The sequence below is a fragment of the Python bivittatus genome, unplaced genomic scaffold (assembly GCF_059951505.1).
Source record: "Python bivittatus isolate LINGU-HERP-01145 unplaced genomic scaffold, Pbiv_v1 ctg000020_np1212, whole genome shotgun sequence".
Classification (NCBI taxonomy): domain Eukaryota; kingdom Metazoa; phylum Chordata; class Lepidosauria; order Squamata; family Pythonidae; genus Python; species Python bivittatus.
In genome coordinates, this window is record NW_028277030.1 from 18,494,301 (window position 1) to 18,513,855 (window position 19,555).

A 19,555-nucleotide genomic window follows, 5' to 3' on the forward strand; every position below is an offset into this window, starting at 1 on the left:
AGACTGCCACGTTTAGGAACCACAGAAGCATATCTTCTCAGATGCTACCCCCTCATAAAATAGTATCACCCCCATATCGAAACAGCCCCCTTCTTCCTGACTTTTAGAACATTAGTGAAAACTGGGCTAATTCATCAAGCTGTGGGGAGTGGTTTATTATAACTATTCCTCCTGAGCAGGAATTAGTTTTACTCTTCTGAATATGTCTCCCAGTTTTAAGTTATTATAATAATTTATGGTTTTGTTTTAAAATTTGATTTGTATTGTTTCTAATCCCAATTACATATGCAGAGTTGTATGCTGCTCAGAGTCACCTGATTGAAGCAGCCTATAAGCCCTGCAAATGAATGAATGAATGAATGAATGAATGAATGAATGAAATTGGCAATTAGAACAAAGTAAAAAAAACAAGAGATGGAAACACAGCACAGAGTTTATGTAAAGCCCTATGTTCCATCCCATATGAATGGCAGGCAAGTCCATCTAAAAGTAGACTGAGAGAGGGAGGGAGAGAGAGAGTACTTAATTTCAGTTACTGACCAGTCTTAAATAACATAAACTGCAGATATAAACTAGAATAAGATTAAAGACAAAATAAAGTAACTAAAACAAAATGGATTAGAGAAGGATAAAATGGACACAATCAGCAGGTAAATCACTTTGAACACTGAGGCTATTAGAACTAGAGTTTCAGTTAAGAGACCATTGTAAATGATAGCTAGAAATAGATAAACAGGAGGGGTTAACAGTTTTGGTTATTACTAAACTTGGAGCAGGTTTGATTAAATTAAACTGTGCTTAACGAGGTCCTGCCAAATTTTACTGGCTATTAAATGGAACTCTCATTGGCTAAATGATAATTGGAATAAAAAGAGTCTTTTAGTCTAGGAGAGTCTGAGCTATACCATTTAACCAGAAAAAATTGTGGTGGGAGAAGGAAATTTAGGAGGGTCCAGGCCACCCAGCTCTAGCTCTGGCTCTGAATACCATGGGGTGTATGATGATCTTTGCCAGGGTACTTTTGGACTTCTCCAAATCTTTCTCCACTGTTGAGTTGAAGTATTCTCCACTTATCCTTGAGTCAGCAGAAAATTGTATCAGCCCAAAATCAGCTGTCCCCATTACTAATCCCTATCTTGCTCTCGTTGCCTCTTTTCCCAGTCGCTGCAGTCACTGGACTTCCTTCCAGTGGGTGACAAAAGCCTAACAGATTTCATGTACCTTAGGGCTGCTTTCCAACAATGTCACAATGAACTGGGAAACAACTCCTTAATGCTGTTGCAGCTAAAGATAATTTCAGCCTGTCTCTCTCATGCTGAGGATGAGATGAAGGCAACATTATAAGGCAATGGGAGAAAAAGGATATTGCCAGGACACATTTGTGCCAAGGTTAGGTGCATGGGGAAAACCCTTCAGTCATGAAAACTTAATCTCCATATAGATATAGACCATGTAATGGAAATGTGCTAAGAAGGGACATAGTACACAAAGAAGCTTAGCTTTGTCCATATACTTACCAAGATAATTAGCACTAAATTCTGAAAGTGATTGCGAAGACCAGCTGCATAAGTACAAAAAAGAACAAAGTTTCCTTGTTCGATCTAGAGAGTTGAAGAAAAGAAAAGAGTTGCTGGGAGTCAGGTGGCATATAACTCTAATAAATTATTATTAATAGAAAAGAGAGCTATATTATTAGGGTAGACATGATTAAAATGTGAAGGAGGATAGATAAACACAGTGATTTTAATTAGATTTTCCATTTACAATTCATATATTTCTTGATTAGACTACATGGTAATTGGCTTTTTAATAGTTAAAAAAAAGTTTTCTATATAGAAGCATATTAAAAATCTCTGATCATGCATGCTTTTTATACCTTGTATCTGCTTTTTCTGTTTATATGAATCCAGAAAGGTGGTTAGCAAACCTGTAACTGTGACACCACTGGATCATGCTCACTGGCTTTTAACATTAAAAATACATGCATTTTTAATAATTAAATAATAAAAATGCCACAAGATAGTCAACATTTGTAAGATCTCTGAATGCTCACATAAGATATTGGGCTGATTTTAAGGGAAAATGGGATTGCCCTTTAGGGAAAGTAAGATCACATATACTGTATATGATCAAGTTGTCATACTGAAGGTGCACAGATTCTTCAATGCAATTGATACAAGCCAAGTTGCTGCAGATGCTGGGTGAACAAGAATTACCTGAACGGCTGTTAAAATCAGGAGAAATGCTGCTGTAAATATCAAATATGGCCGATGCATCATTGCGTGCTTTTGTCCTTTAAAGAAAGGAACTTTTTTGGCTGGCATTAAGGTGTATGGATCTATAATGGGTGGAATATATACAATATTGTTTATACGATATTGTAGATTAAATGTAGAAAATAGACACACAGAAATATTAATAAGCTTTAAATATGCTCACCAACTTTTTCTTTCACTCCAAAGAATAGGAAAAGGATGCCGACAAGGTAGATGCCTCCTACCAGTCCAGCTGCAATCATGTAGACCTTCCTCTTTAAAGAGATAGTGGTGATAAGAGAAGATTTCAGTCAAATGACACTAGTAAGAAACAAATAAAAGAACAAACAACTGCCTAAACTAAACAGAGCTCTACTGAACAGCAGATTTACAAGTAAATTCAGAAAAGGGATCAGCCTAATAAGAGTTTGACTGGTTTGTTGGTAGATGGCAGAGATGGAGAACTATGTGTCTCGGCTGTGTTCAGGGGGTCTCTCCTTAGTTGCCTACACGATCCCTATTCTGAGGGGTAGTGTCCTCCATCCATCTTCTGTCAATCTGCTGGACTAAATGCAATCACTGGTCACCTAAAGCTGCCAGAGATAAAGTTTGAATAGATAAATTAAGGTTTGAAACGCAACCATATTAGAAGGTGAGTAGAAGAAGCAAAAAAGTTGTATTAGGAACAGAGAGCTTGATACAAACCATACATTCAGTGAGAGAACACTGAAAAATGTGGCCATCCTAGATTTTCTTTGGGACATGGCAAGCTAATTGCTCAGGGAGCTGACTGATGCTTCCTCAGGCTGTGTCTCCACTTGTACCTTACTATGGCACAAACATGCCTTGGCAACAACTTTTGACTGTTATATTCCCATGACATTGCCTTTATCTTGTCCCCAGCCCATGAGTGACAAAGGCTTAGGCCATTCCTGGTGTACTAGAGTTATAATAGCATTTCCCCTCTTATTCCAATACTTTCAAAGGACAGCCTCAAGGTATATAAAATCTGTTAAGCTCACCACCCAGTAATTTGTCAGGGGATTGGCAGTGACTGAGAACAGCAGCAATAGAGGCAGATGGGCAACAGGGAGAGCAAATGTCATGCTTTAAAGTTTTTTGCCAGTTTAAGGATGAGTAGATAGCACTTTAACTCAAGGATGGGGAAAGAGCCTCAGACTGAAGAGGTGATATTTTTCTACAGCTTCCCTTGTCTAAGAAACAGGGATAATGAAGATCTATGTTTATAAGAGAAAAAGAACAAAAGAGAAGCTGCATTTCAGACTAGAGACAAAAAGTAACAAAACTGAGGGGGAGAAAGACTACGCGCGAGGGCTGAGCAAAAAATGAAGGCACCTGGGAATGCTGGAGTGACTTTCAGTTATCTGATAAACAGCAGTGATTGGCTCAGTTTAGAAGTGACGTGGACTGATTCAGTGTGTTGTATATGTGCAAAAGAAACCTCAGTATTACAAACCTTCCCCAATTCTCTACTGATCTTTCCTTCCAAAGGAAATCAAACCTTCTTTAAGTACTGTATCTGGAATTTCTCATGATTCGATAAAATAAGGAACGTGCAACTGAATTGAAAGCTCTTTATAATGCTAAATATGTAATCCCCAATTGTAATGATACCTTCAACTCTAGAACTAATTAATCATGTTTACTGCATAGGGGGGGAAACCTTTGCCTCTCTGGGGAATTTTCATTTTGTCTACTTTCTGGGTATCTTGTTTTTCATTGGTTCTGTCCTGTTTCCAGCTGATACTACTTCATATAGTAGTATGGGTATTTAACTTTTAGACACAGCACTGCTTACATTGTTCTTACAACTAGACACTGTACCTTTTGGTTATACTATGAACATTTTGCAGCCACGGTAACATATAAGTTTAAATACTGGGCCTATGAAGTGGATAATGTTGGTGTTTTGTGTGTGTGTGTGTGTTCTATTATTGTAGTGCTCCAGGGAAAATGTACAACTGAGAAGAAGTAAATTATGGATTTGAAGACCATTACTGAGAGATCCACACACTCTAAGAAGAATCAGCCATTCACTTCTTGACCACTTCTTCATTTCTGACTGCTTCCCAAGAAGAAGATAAATAAGCAGAAACTCACACATACATATATGCCTGTGTTGCCAGCAGCTAAACAACAACAAAAAGACTATGCTTGGCATGGGTGTCCATGGGAGGAGGGAAGGGGCAAGTGATGTGACACATGCTGTAACATCATTGTGCAATGGACACAGATTAGATAATTCACATCAGTTGCACAATGCCATGATATTCATGATATCATTGTGGCTTGTACCAGGCACCAATGATGCTTAGCAAGAGTGAGAAAACTAGAAGAAGTGGAATTTATATAGAATTGCTATTGGTTAATTTTAATATGGATATCTATATTTTTATTGTTTTTATTGTTTTGGATTTTAATTGTGAGCCGCCCAGAGTTGCCCTCTGGAGGAGATGAGCAGCATATAAATTTAATAAATAAATAAAATAAAGGCAATGTGGAAGGTTGATGGATGTGATTAAATAGATTAGTGAAATATCCTTGGAAGAGATAAAGAGTTATTACTAAAGATAGGTCAAGAGAGAAGCATTTGTCTGTATAATCACCAGGAACCTAGCTAACAATTTTTAATGCTGTTTCTATTTGTTTCAATTTGCCTCGGCTCTGCCCCAAGTAGCAAATAAACATGTTCTGTCCTTTTATTTACAGGGCAGGCTGGAGTAGTTTATTTTCAGCAAGTGAGAATCAAATGCCTGCGTTTGGAAGCTAAATGAAAAATTACTGGTTTGTCATTCACATAGAAAAGACACTGAATATAGAATAGATTCTGCTTAGAAATTAACTGAAGGATTTACATAGCTAAATGATATAACACTGATTCCCAATTAAAAAAAAATTCTCCCTATGTAGTAAGGAACTTTTTTTCATTTTTAAAATAGTTCTTTAATCTGGTCTGCCAGCTAGACTGCTGCTGAGCTTCTCAGCCAGCAGACAGAATGATAGTCATTAAATTAGCATATCTTAGCTCTATTGTTGTGAAGGTCCTTCAAGAACGGTAATTTTTTTAGGGTTACCACTCAAAAGAAGAAGAAAGACAGTGAATAGCATGAAAAAGAAACAACAGTACAGGGAAACAAAATGGCCCCAGAAGTACAGAAAGCACAGATTTATTAATAACCATGACAGACGATTGTCCACAGAATACAACTGACACTAGTTTTTGAGAGCTGAAGGTGATGTGATAGAGCCAGTGTTATCCATGACACACACTTATTATTCTTATTCCCATGATCTAAAGTAATACCAAAAAAATCCAAAACAAACCACGATCTGGATAAGGGTTGCCTATCTCCAGCCCAGGTATAAGAATATTCACTCTAAGTTTCAGATGATCAAAGATTCCTTGGGACTGGAACTGGTTACTAAAATGCCAAGTAAGAATAAAAGTAAGAGATTGGGAAAATACAGATCATTCCCAAATACATCTCAGAGAATGTCACTAAAAGTTCCTCCTGTTAATATTATTTGAAAGCTATGGAACTAACTATGAAAAACATTATAAATGATAATAACAATGTTTCAGTCTCTGAAAAATGTTATGGGTGTAATATAAGGAGTTGCAAGGAAGTTCATGCAAGGAAGTCCCTACAAAAAGGGACTAATTGCCCTCTAGGCTCATCAGTCCAGCCCCACTTCCTGTTCCTTTGTAATCCATCATCTAGTACAACCCAATAGGCAGGCATTTGTACTTCTGCAAATAAGAACATATGAATAGAATGAACGGTGGCTACTATAGTGATTTCTGTGCCTGGTTTTCTGCATACATATATGTGAATAATTATAGCTGCCAAATACATAACCAAGTCTGGTTCCATGCACCACTTAGACACATACATGCAATCCACATGTAAACCATTACAGCTACAGCCAGTTGTAGTTTTCCATTATGTGAATTAAGTGACATCAGGCATACATCTGGATTTCACAGATATAGGATTATCTCATCTCTACACTAATCTTTGTCCCTTGACATCTTTTGACAAGTCCCCATGATACATCAACTCCAAATCACATCAAAGACATACAGTAGTTATTAGACAAAAGCTGAAAAAAGAAACACTTCTTGGTAAGTCCCGCTGAAGTCAAATGAGATTTGCTTTAAAAAATATTTAGGATCAGAGTCTATTACAATAAATTTGCTATCCTCATTCTAGTGTAACGTGGCATTATAAAAACATTACAAAATGTTTTTGACTTACTCCATAAGACACATCTAGAACTTCAGAGCTGTTCTGTTGCAGCTCGATAGTTTCATTCTGGCTACAACAATGAGAAGTGTGAGCACCAGCAACTATTTGACCTTGTAGCGTAGCTCCAATCAATGTTCCAAGAACTTCAAATGCCATTCCTACAGGAGGAAAACAAATCACTTCTACAAATCTTGGTTGTTTAATGACTGCTGAAGCACTGCAGACAGCGTTGTCTACAGGGGGATCAAAATCTGCAAGATGGAGGGGGCAGCGTCAGGATCCAAACCCCACCCCTTTTGTAAGTGCAGCACATCTTGCAGATTTTGACATACACACCCTTCTAGACAGATGTTAATAGTAAAACACTGATTTATATGTATATTACAGTGAATGTCAAGCAGTACCATAATGTGGGGGGGGGAGGGGAACCACTATAATAAAGGCAAGGAAAGAAAAATGCTGGAATCACTTAAAGGCCAATGGTTTATTATAGAGCTATCTCTTCCTAGGTGTATTTATCTTCCAGCATAAAGCAGGGACCCTAGAGAATAAATGGAAGTCTACCTGTCATAAATTGTCTCTACCTGACTGAGCCTCAGGCCCACATATTTCCTACCCTCTGCTTTACTTCTTTCTATGCTTCTCTGTTTGACAGCAAACTGCAGTTTGTCTCTGTATTTGAATTGTTCAACTATTGCCTACATTGGCCCTTCAAATCAGAGTTGAAATAAGTCACATAGTGCCTTCCATTTACTCCCTCCGTATGGTAGGGAATAAATTCAGAATTTGCAAAGGGAGTAAGGAGGAGAACGGTAGATTGTCCAAGTGTTTAGCTCGGCATTATATGTAAATCAATACCTGAACTGTTCTGTTTTTCAAAAAATTGCTCCCCTCTCCAGAACATACTAATATACCATATGCCATGAGGGACTGTGGTGGATGGCAAAAGAGGACTTTCTCTCTATGAACATGAAAAAGTTTCAGCAGTACAGTTTCTAACCATTTTGAGGCAGAAAGCACAACAAGCAAGTTGCACAATCCTTAGAATAAATTTAAAACAGAAAAATAAAAGAGAAATGTAGAGCCTCTATCCTCCAAGAAAGTTGTAGCCCCATTCTAAGATGGAGACCATGGCTGGCCATTTCATACCCTCACCCTACCCAATGTTTCCTTCAGTCCCTCCCCCACCCCCAAATCAAAAGCTGACCTAACCGTTCCTCTTGAAACTCACGGAAGGCAGTTGCTGAATCGCGATCCGCTTGATCTGTGCTCAGAAACATGGTGAGAGCAGAATATGGCACCTGGTACAGCTGTAGCAAAAATACTTAGCAGCTCTATCACAAATAGTTTAAAAAAATAAATAATTATGGCATTTTTATTTTCAGCTTGCATAGTGCATTAACTTTTACTGCTCATAACATGGGGAGACTGGAAAATTGTTATTAAGACATTATTTTTTAGCATAGAACAATATTACTATTAATTTTAAAAAGCCCCCAGTCCCTTTTTGATCAGTACTATTTCTTTTAAAAACCTTTTTTTTAAATTAGCATGATAGTATTATGGTGTTATAATACCATTTTTCCAGTGAAATATGGTGAAACAGCACAACAGTGCCACGTAAAACTTTACTTTTATAATATAGCAGTATTATAATACAGTAATGGACATCACAGCATCGCCACAGACCCCAACAAATGACCATCTGAAATGTCCAATTTGGAAGAACAAGATTTTAACAATACCACTAAGTGAGAGACGGTTGAACTCACATACTTCAAAAGGTTTCAGGCTATCTCTGAAGGTCTCAACAAACACAGTGGTTTTTAACACATGACAATTGTTAACTGATAAGGTACTTGTAATCTGTCTGACATGTAACCTACATCTGGATGACCAACCTCCCGTCCCCTCCCCTCCCGTCCCCTCCCGTCCCCTCCCCCCCACAGCCTCATCCAAATCTATTTAAAACCTACGTCCATCTAGCCTCTCTATGCATCTGATGAAGTGAACTTATGCCTTTTAATAAATTGTGTTAGTCAGAAAAGATGCTACCAGACTCCTCCTGATTTTTTGCTACAAATGGCAGAGAATTTGTACAAGACACAAAGGCCATACCTCAATCATAACCTTAAAAATGTGCCAACCAACAGGATCAAGCAATCATTGGATGGACACTCCCAACAACACTAAAACAATTTTTCATCTTTCTAATAAAGCAATGGCATTTTGGGAGCATGACTGTGTTTCTGTTGATCCAGTTGGTCAGCATAAACAAAAAGCCTGGCATGCAGTACTAGAATTCCAGTAATTAAAAATACGATGAGCAGTATCTTCCACTAGCTGCTTTTGTTAAATCTCTCTGAACTGCTCAATTAATACAATTATCCCAGAAATATATAGTACTTCCCTACTGGCATTCTATGACTGAGCAGGTACACCATTTTATCTGAGAAGAATTTGTGATTCACTGACGTAATATCCAGAAGTACATAGTGTTTACTATGTCTGAAAAAAATTGTTTTCAGCATCAGTCAACTTACTGTACTCAGGGCTTGGAAAAGGCAATAAACAGTCAGATACCACAGAATTCGGTTTGATACGAAGGGAGGTAAGTACCACAGCAAGATATAGGACACAATCATGAATGGTGTGCAACCCAACAACCTGGAGTGAAAGCAAACAAGTATACATGAAGTAAAATGGACAGGATAGCCCCACTAAGATAATCTATCCCTGTGCAGAAGTTGAGAGTACATGGAGAAAAAGACACACAGGATGTATCTTTCACCAGATAAGGATACTGAATTCTGAGGAGCAAAAGGGTAATTTTGACATTTGCCTCTTACAAATAAAATATCTAAAAACTGCAAATACATCAGCTCAATACATAGTGTCTTTACAATTTCTAGATACTGAGCTCTTTCAAGCCCATGACTTGCTATAAATACTTCATGAATATTTGCATACTTTAAATTGAAAATGTTGCTTTTCAAATTATTTTCCTTCTCTCCCAGAAAGCAGAATGGAGCCATTTAACATTTGAATGTACATCTTAGACCCTATATTTTATCATCTGCTGAAACTGAAAATTCAAACACTGATTTAAATTTCAGTTATGAAAAAATCCTTACAAATGGTTCAATACAGAAATTAATAAACCCAATGGAGTTTACGAACATCAAAAGAAAAGTTACTAGGAACTTCTGTGGAAGAAAGTAAAGGGGTAACAAATGGAAACACATATTATTTCAGAAGGGCTCTTTGGTCCCCGCCCACCCCTAGATCTTCCCACGCACTGCCATAAATCTTTTGAGGGAAATTGTTAAGGGTCTTACTTGCATGGCTGGAGGAGTTTGTAAAAAAAAGTCCATTCTTCAGTATAATCCTTCTCATGCTTCCAATCTGTGTGTAAACTCCTTTTCAGTTGCCAAAGTGGATTAAATTCAGCCCTCAATTTTTATTGCAAAAAATGTCAGGGAGCTAAAAGGTGGAAGAGGACATACCATTTTGATTCTGAATGAGCTGCTAATGTCCAACTGAGGGGCAAAAGGCTAACATGAAATCGTGTTTAACCATAAGGAAGCATGCTACTTTTCAGTTCTCACAAGTTTTAAAAATATAATCTTTGGCTTAATATGTTGTGATTACATTCTATTCTGTCTTCATCCCCATTGAGGTTTTCTTGAAGGAGCACAGGGTGCTTATCTTTAGGAGATCCCTATGAAGTTAGCTAGTGTGAACAATAGGGATTAGCCCATGAGGGTTTCATGGCTAAGTGGAATTTTGAACCTGAGCTCCCCACATTTAAGATCAATCCCTCATGCTATCACATTATCTTTCATATTCTTAGTCACAGACATGAGTTATTCCTTTTTAAAAATTTAGGTGCTTTATTAACAATATAGATCTTTTGATGTGTGCCACGGTGTGATTAGGTTTACTTTAACACCTGAGGTTGTGTCGCAGATAAATAGTGCTTAAGATTAGTATCCGCTGTAAAATGAATTTACCTTAAACTAGGAGCTAGATTTTGTGTGCTTTTGAGCAGGGAAGCTACTCCCACCCTTATAAGTATGAAGGACACATGATTAGGGCTCAACCAATCAGAATACCACAGAATTTTTAATTACTTTCCTACACACCAATTCAAGGAAGTATTGGTCAGCCAACTATCGTAAAGATAGCTGGGACATTACCCAATGTATGAATTGACTGGCAAAGTACAGATAACCACTGTCTGCTGTGGCACCCATGGGTAAATAATTTAGCCATGATTAGTTTTAAACATGGCTTATCATACTGTGCACACATGCCCAATGTAAAGGTCTGTCTATCACTGTCGTCTAAATACAGGCTTGCTTTAGTCAGTTCTTATGAAACTGGAACTAATGAGGCCTTCATGTATTTTCATGGCAACAATTCCAAATGAACAAATCAATCAGTAAAACAGTTCCAAACAACTCTTAAATGAACTCATGGCTGATAAACTATTCTGTGCATCAGTCAAGCTGGTGTAAAGTTAAGGGACAAAAGGCAGTATGTTCTAGCTTTGCTATTTGTGAGTGGTGAGCAGATGCAGTTATTCCCCAGAGCATGACCTCTGGTTATAACAGAACTCTCCAGCATTCTTGTAAAACAGCTAGTACACAATGTAATCAGATGACCATGGACGTTATTAACAAAAACTGGGAAGAATAGATAACACACAGATTAATCCCATCAGAATAGTATTATCTGAAAAGTATTTTTTCAACCATCCCATTCATGCAACATAGACAAGAATTCATTATCACAAATAATGGATTGAAGAACAAAAAAAAAGAAAAAGGTAGAATGCATGAAAAACTTTGTTCAGCATATTTAATGTTTCTATCCTCTTCTCAGGATTGAACATTTTAGAGTCTGCTTATGAAGCCCTGCAGTGAAAATAGCCACAATTTATAAGAAGTCAGCACAATTCATATAATTCATAGTCAGAAAAATACAAAGATGAAACAATGCCTCGAAACTGAGAAAACTTTACAGGTAGTCCTTGTTTAGCGACTGCCTCATTTAGTGACCATTCACAGTTACAATGGTGATGAAGAAGTAACTTTGCAACCAATCCTCACATTTACAACCTTCACAGGTCTGTAAAGCAAAGAAAAGCTGAAGTAAGATCATAAGTACTGTCACTTAGCGACTGAGTTGCCAGTTCCAATTGTCGCTAAACAAGGACTACCTGTATCAATACACACATTTCCCAGGTCTAATTTATATCCCTAAATCACTTTATAAATAAACTGTACATTCTTCATTATTGTGTTCAGCAGCCCACCCCATTATTTTCTAGATCAGCTGCAGTGTACAGGCAGTACTCAGGTTAAGAATGAGATACGTTCCTATGTCTGTCTTTAAGTCGCATTTGTATGTAAGTCGGAATAGGTTAATTAGTCAAATGTCTGAGTTGAGTTCCAAGTTTTGACAGATTTTTCTCCAGTATAATAAAGTATACTTCGCTATAAAGTGGAGATCAGAAACACTTTCTGGCTATAATCTAGCAGTACAATTGAAGATGGTTCTTCCAATATCAAACTGGAATTGCAAAGACCCTAGAAAAAGAGAACATGGATATAGAGCCCTCTGTTTGAATAGTTTCAGAAAAAGAACCTGTCTGTATTTTAGGCAAGCCTGAAGGTCTATGAGTGCTTGTGTTAAAGCTGGTTCAACTAAAATTCAATCACATGATTGGCACCAACCGGAATTCAATTCACATATTGATCTCTCACCGTCCTGAAGGTGGCCAAATGTTCCAGCAACGTAATCCAACTCAAAATGGGGGACAGTGTTCTCCTTCCTCGAGCCGACAAACCACTGAAGCTGCACGATGCTTTCATGAACCACTGAAAACAGACTGCATGTTAAAAACGCACACACTACTTCATGATGCTCATGAAAACACCGTGCGGCTTCAGTGGTTTGTCGGCTCAAGGAAGGAGAATGCTGTCCGCCATTTTGAGTTGGATCATGTTGCTGGTCAACCATCTGCCATTTTAAGTAATAGGAAGCCCATATATATGTCTTTAGAATAATGTTCTGTCCATCTGATAAAATGGACAATAGCCTAAGGAATCTGATATTAGAATAAATGTGCTAATCTTAAGAGACAATAAGATTCTGTTGTTTTTTGGAAAGTAGGGCATGGGGGTTGGCTCCTGTGTTTACTATTAACTAAAAAAATTAAGATGCCCTCAGGTCAAGCTCAATTCTTAGTGAGTTAGGGAAGTGGCTTTCATTGTCTTCTTCTGTGATCTTTTCAACTATTCAGTCTAGCAGGCAGACTTTACATTCCCAGGTTGTCTTCCTTCTAGGTGTTAACCGAGACCAAATCTCTAAGATCAGCCAAAGTCAGCTACGTAATGCCACCTGGTAAGGCTATTACAAAATAATTTCCTTTTAAATTCTAATTGTCTAGAGGACAACAAGCTATTTGAAAGAAAGGCATTTATAAAGCCACCATCTAATACAGTTTCTCCAGAGGAAAAAAGGTGTTGTACAAGAGCTAGTCTACACTGCAGAAGGCTGATAAGACAACAGTCAACCAAGATAAAAGGATAGGTTAATGCTAACCTTTGTCAAGCATGACAAAGGTACCAATGTCTTGCTATGTAGCACACTTTTCCTCTTCCCAGTGCAGATTATCAGTTGTAGATAACACAGTCTTATGGGAACTGAACAACAAACATTGTCTGTTGGCTTCTTTTTGAGCAAAGAAGAATTTTCAACAGTAATACAACTTTCAGGATCACAGAGATCACTATATCTTAGCCTAAACTACAAACATATACAGGTTATTGGGAGAAGAACGGAGACCAATTTCATCCATATTAGGAGATTGGAATATTAATACATGTATAAACTAATCAACAAACAAAAGTATAATGGATAACTGAAAATGAAAATGCATATTTGAAAAGAGCTAAAAGAGATTGTATTTTACATTCTTGACGGCTATTTATTTCTCTTGCATGCCTTGAACCTTTGTAAAGTTCACGCCAGTCTACTCTAAAAAAAGAACATTTACATTGACCTTCATGAAACTCTAGGTCTTCGGGTCCCTAAACTGTCTTCACTTCTAAAAAATAGCAATCAATTCCTTTTGATTAACCTTTGCAGACTGGAGTATATAAATGAAACACTTCACATCTAGATTTCAAGATTCACATTCTGTATGTGTTATTATTGATTAATTACCATAATTTTCTCAAGACAAGAAATATGGCAAGCAACACAAGAAGCAGTAGTACAGGTTCTAACCAAGCTATGCCAGGAAATCTGGGAATGACACTGTAGCCAACCAATTGGAAGAGGTCAATCTACATTCCAATACCAAAAAAAGGAGACTTTTTTTGTACAAACTATCATACAATATCCTTAATTTCACATGCTAGTAAATTAATACTTAGGATGACACAAATTAGAGCTCTGCATTGCAAAGAGATGCCAGATGTTCAAGTTAGCAACATGAAATATTATTTCTGATGAATGCTGGATAATTGAGAAAGCCAAAGAATACCATTAAAAAGTCAGTATGTGCTTTATTGATTATAGAAAGGCCTTTGATCATGTCAATCACATCAAGTGGTGGAACGTGCTTAGAAAAATGGGAATCCCAGAACATCTCATTGTGCTCATGAAAAACCTTTATACAGGTTGGGAAGTCACAGTACGGGCAGAACCTGGTGAACCAGACTAGTTCCAGGTTGGCAAAAGAGTGAGTATGCAGCAAAGGCTGTATATGCTCTCTTTATTTATTCAATCTATATGCTGAATGTACATTAAGGGAAGCTAGATTGGAAGAAGTTGAGTGTGGTTTAAAATTGGAGGAAGAAACATCAATAACCTACACTATACTGATGACAGTACTCTAATAGCTGAAAATGCAAAGGATCTGCAAGGTCTACTAATAAAAGTCAAGGAGCATAGTAAAAAATTAGATTAAATATAAAGAAGACCAAATTAATGACTAGCGGTACAACAATCAGCCTTAGAACTGACAGTGAAGATACTGAAGTGGTAGATAGCTTCTGCCTTTTAGTATCAACCATCAACAGTAAAGGAATGAGCAGTCACGAAATACACCATACACTTGCACTTGGTGGAGCAGCCATGAAAGCCTTGGAAAAGATATTCAGATGCTCTAATATGTCTATACCACAAAGATCAGAATTGTGCAAGCAATGGTGTTCCCTGTGACAGCCTATGGAAGCAAAAGTTGGACTTTGAAGAAGCAGGTTAGGAAGAGTATTGATGCTTTTGAACTTTGGTGTTGGAGAAAACCCCTGAGAATACTGTGGAAAGCCAAGAAAATAAACAAACAGATCATCAAATGAATCAACCAAGAGTTCTCACTAGAGGCACAAAGGACCAGGCTCAAATTATCCTACTTTGGACGCATTGTCTAAGGATCTAGCTCTCTAGAGAAGGCTCTAATGCTGGGAAAGGTGGAAGGAAAGAGAAGATGGGGATGACCAGCAGCAAGATGGATGGACTTAGTTTCAGTGGTGATGGATGCACCATTGGAAGACCTGAAAGACCAGGTTAGGAACAGATTGTCATGAAGAAAATCTATCTATATGATTGCTAGGAGGTGAGACCAACTTGATGGCACATAATCAGTCTTAAGACAAAGAAATGTTTTTGAGTTTTTTGAGAGATAAGGTCTGGAAAGATTTGTCATCTATTTTGCCTTGTCTAAACTTTCAGATTAGATTTCTAATTCATATTTTATTTTTGAAATTGAAATTAAGGAATACAAATCTGTTCTTCTATCTATACTAGGTTTAGACGTGATCCCTCCATAACTGTTTTGCATATAAATCAATTTTTTTTTATAATACAAAATCTCCTATGATTAAAAAACGAGAACCTTAAAAATCAGCATATCCATTTATACACTAGTAAGCCAAAATATGATTTATTTGATTTTAGCTTACACGTTGGTCAAAAGTCACAGTGATTTCTAAATCATGATTTATTGCTTAGTGTTTTAGGTGAGCCAGCCAATGTAGTTAAGTGTAGTGTATAAACCAGGCCAAAACATTCAAAAACATGTAGCTGGCTTGGAGACTAGGCAAGTGAATAAATGCACTAAAAAAGCATCTGTTATAAGCCATCAACAAAGAAGAAAATACATCAAATTACAGTCTGCTTACCAAGGCATGAGGTGCCCAAACCTGGTTGTTTTGCTCCGATTAATAAAAAACCCTGCAAGAGGATCTGCAGCCGCTCCACACGCTCTGCCAATGACCTGCACCAAAGAGGCCTGAAATGGAGGAATCTGAAAAATCAAGCAGCGGTTATCTGAAGTCTAATATACTTATCTAAGGAAGATATCAGCGCTAAATAACTTCCCCAAATCACAATATTTTGTCTTGTATAAAACATGGAAATTTTTGACTATGCTGTCCTATGAGAAATTTTGTTGATTTGAGATCATTTTATTCATTTGAAATTTGCCCCACATATTTAAATACATATCATACCACATCATATCCTAGCCGTTACTAATGGTTATTAAATAGGTGACTCTTGCCACCAGCTACAAATGAAAAAGATGTTTACTGTTAGTGAAATAGGACAGCAAATCTTGAACTGTGCTCCATGGACGGCTTTCATTTGGCTTTTATATGGTGTCATGGAGTCCACACTGCAAAGGTTTTGGAGGTAGTTTTTCAAAATGTTGGCAAACATCCCAGAAAAATACAACAGCAAATTGCTTCCATATTGTTGACATGAAAACTACATGACTGGGTCCATGAACTCACTGAGAGTAAAAGGTGATTCAAAAGGTGACTTTTCTTTACTGGATCAAGAGAGTGAACCTCCCTCTGCTCTCCAAGTGATGGGGAAGGAGAAATGGGAAGAACATTCAGAGGATAGTTTCTATCAGTCAAAAACTCCCTCACCTTTATAATAATCAGCTCACTGTGGGAAGCAGAGCAAAACAAATTCTGTTTTTTTTGGGGGGGGCTAAATTAATATAAACTAAATTGTTCATATTTTAATTGCTTTCTATAGTTTTTCCTATGTGAACATGGAACCAAGAGGAAAACTGATTAAACTGAATTAACAAATGTCAAGTTATCACACATGACACAACCACAATGGCAAACTCAAGCATAAATTTGGAATCTGAGGAAGTTTAGGTTTCTAACACTGCTTACCTGAGCAATATCCAAGAGATAGATTTGCAGAAAGAATGAGGTGGCACTGCTAGCAACCTGGTTTGGAGCCCCTCCAATGCCATAGCATAGTTTGCTGCACACAGAGAGTTTGTCTTCATGAGCAAGCTGAAAAGGTGAGCAAAGTCCAAAGAATTTATTGGAACTTCAGGTTATGATTCAGTACAAAGTTGATGGCTCCTTCTAAATACTGTATGACTCTGACAACCTACAGACTTTATGACCATTGTCAAATCATTCCTCACTCTTCTTCTTCCCCTTGCCTGTGCTTTCCTTAACTTTTAGATTGATGAAGAGACCTGAACATCTTAAAAACTGGTTCATGATGTTGTATATTTTTCATTGCTTCCAATAAATGTATTGCTTGATCAAGAATTCTGGAATGGATCTTATCAATAACATATTTCAAGGTTTTAGTATTTTCTGTTGCTACAGACATCCATCTGGTCCTCCCCACAATGAAATCTCTTACTTAAATGGGTATTAAATAATTTTAATTTTCATTGGACTGCTGTTTATGTAAGGAAGAACTTACAGAGAAATTAAGAAAACAGTTATGAAGTAGATACATTTTTGCTTGCAGTTACTTTGAATATTATTCTAAATAGGTTAGATTATCCTGATATTGCTCCTATAGCTTTCCAATAGTTTTGAAAACACCCACCACCCACCCCCATCCAGTTTTTGGGTGGCTGAACCTCTTGTGCTTAACCAAAGAAGGGAAAGCTACTCTAGGCTGTCCACAACATGTTTTCCTGTGCCTGTTTTTAAAATGGTTACTGAAGTTTTTATTTTATGCTGTGCACTGAGGGGAGAAGCTCAGATAGGGCCATGTGCCGTGGCTCCTGCTGAGACACAGCGTATGTTGTTCTGCCCTAGGAAAAGAAGCCTGGCTGTGCTGCACCACCTTGCTAACTGGGATAAGCAGCTGGAGCAGTCATGCAACTGTAGAAAAGAAAATGACATGGGCCATAAAAGATATGGGTATAAACTTAAAAAATTGAAAACTGAAAGGGAATTGGCCGTAATGGGTAAGAGTAGGGATAGGGAACTGATACGCCACAGATATTTTGCATATCAATGAAGGAGGCCTCAGAATTCCAAATATTAAATTTTATTATGATGTTAACCATAACAAGAGAGAGCCAGTTTGGTGTAGCGGTTAAGGCAGCAGGCTAGAAACTGTGAGACCGTTGGTTCTACTACTGCCTTAGGGACAGAGCCAGCTGAGTAACCTTGGGCTGGTCACTCTTTCTCAGCCCTAGGAAGCAGGCAGTGGCAAACCACTTCTGAAATATTGCCAAGAAAACTGCAGGGACTCGTCCAGACAGTCGCTGAGTCAACACTGACTTGAAGGCACCAAAAAAGAAAAAAACACACACGTAACAATAACATTTTTAGCTTGCTAAAGTCAGAATAGCTTGGCTAAAGAGTGTACCATCAGTGAAAATTAGGGCATTTCACTTTGCCAAAAAAATTACCAAGAACTGGAATTGATTTAGAATTCATTTCTTCTGAACATGTTCCAAATTTAGAAAATATGCCCTCCCCCTTTAGAAAAGACCCTGATGCTGGGAAAGATGGAAGGCAAAAGGAGAAGGGGACGGCAGAGGATGAGATGGTTAGATAGCATCACCGAAGCAATGAGCATGAAACTGAGCAAACTCCAGGAGGCAGTGAAGGACAGGAAGGCCTGGCACGATATGGTTCGTGGGCTCACGAAGAGTCGGACACGACTTAACCGCTGAACAACAACAACTTACAACAACTACAGCCACCATCCTTTTATATGTTTTCATGCCTTTTATGATGGAGATAAAATTAAACAATATAGGGTTAAGAAATGAAAGGACTTTATTAAAGATTTACATGATGAGGATACTCCAAAAATGGGGGATCAATTACAAATAATTTTAGGAAATTTGGGTCATTCATGGTTGCAGATATATCAAATTTTGCATTTCACTGCAGTTCCAGATGTCAGAACACAAACAACTGGAGACAGGACTAAATTTGAAATTAGGTTACATTCATCACCTAACAGGGAGAAAACGAGAGCTTCAAACATGTACAACATTCTAGTAGAAGAGGAGATAAACTTTTTGAATACGTTAAAAGCAACATGGGAATTGGATAAAAAAGCCCTTTTATTTTTGATTTTATAATTGACATAAGCAGCACCGGAATCAATGTTGGCCAAAATTAAGGAAAACTCATTTAATTATTTTATAGATGTTACTTAACACCAAGAAAACTTAGCATGATAAACTCTAATATAAAATCCATGTGCAGGAGAAAATGTAAAGAAATAGGTACATCTATATGGTGTCTTGTAAAGTTGTTCAGTCTTTTTTGTTAAAACAGGACAGATCACAATCCAGGCCATTATATTAGATTTTAAGTTGGCCTTAATAATAGTTTTTTTTATCATCCAAACAACACCTTGAAACATAAAGCTTGACCTGACAGTATTCTTATTTGTTGCAGCCAGACAACCCTAAGCTGACCAAAAAAAGGGTAATCTCAGGATAATACTGAAGATAATTTTTACTTCACCTGGTTTAAACTGATTAATTATGCACAAAAAAGAAATAATGATTGTCTACTACCCAATTCCAGGTTGCTAGATAATCTAATTAAAGTTATATGGATGTTGCTTCTACATATATACTCTATTGCATTGTTAATTAATAAACTTAAGGAAAAAAAGGAGACATCAACCTCATTTAAAAAAAAAAAAAAACCATCAGTACCACTCAGTAAGAGTAATGGATTGCCAAGGTTAAAAAATGAAACTTCTGCT

General features: G+C 37.3%; 1 protein-coding gene across 1 annotated transcript in view; it reads right to left on the minus strand.

Moving 5' to 3' along the window:
- MFSD2B (MFSD2 lysolipid transporter B, sphingolipid) overlaps positions 1–19,555 on the minus strand; it is a 39,345-nt gene that overhangs the window by 16,107 nt on the left and 3,683 nt on the right. Inside the window, exons 2-9 of the mRNA XM_025170350.2 lie at positions 16,735–16,860; positions 15,724–15,848; positions 9,070–9,193; positions 7,758–7,836; positions 6,536–6,684; positions 2,440–2,530; positions 2,217–2,338; positions 1,518–1,601 (exon numbers count right to left, since the gene is read on the minus strand). Of these exons, the coding sequence (XP_025026118.2) occupies positions 1,518–1,601; positions 2,217–2,338; positions 2,440–2,530; positions 6,536–6,684; positions 7,758–7,836; positions 9,070–9,193; positions 15,724–15,848; positions 16,735–16,860 (900 nt within the window). The remainder of the gene's footprint in view (positions 1–1,517; positions 1,602–2,216; positions 2,339–2,439; positions 2,531–6,535; positions 6,685–7,757; positions 7,837–9,069; positions 9,194–15,723; positions 15,849–16,734; positions 16,861–19,555) is intronic.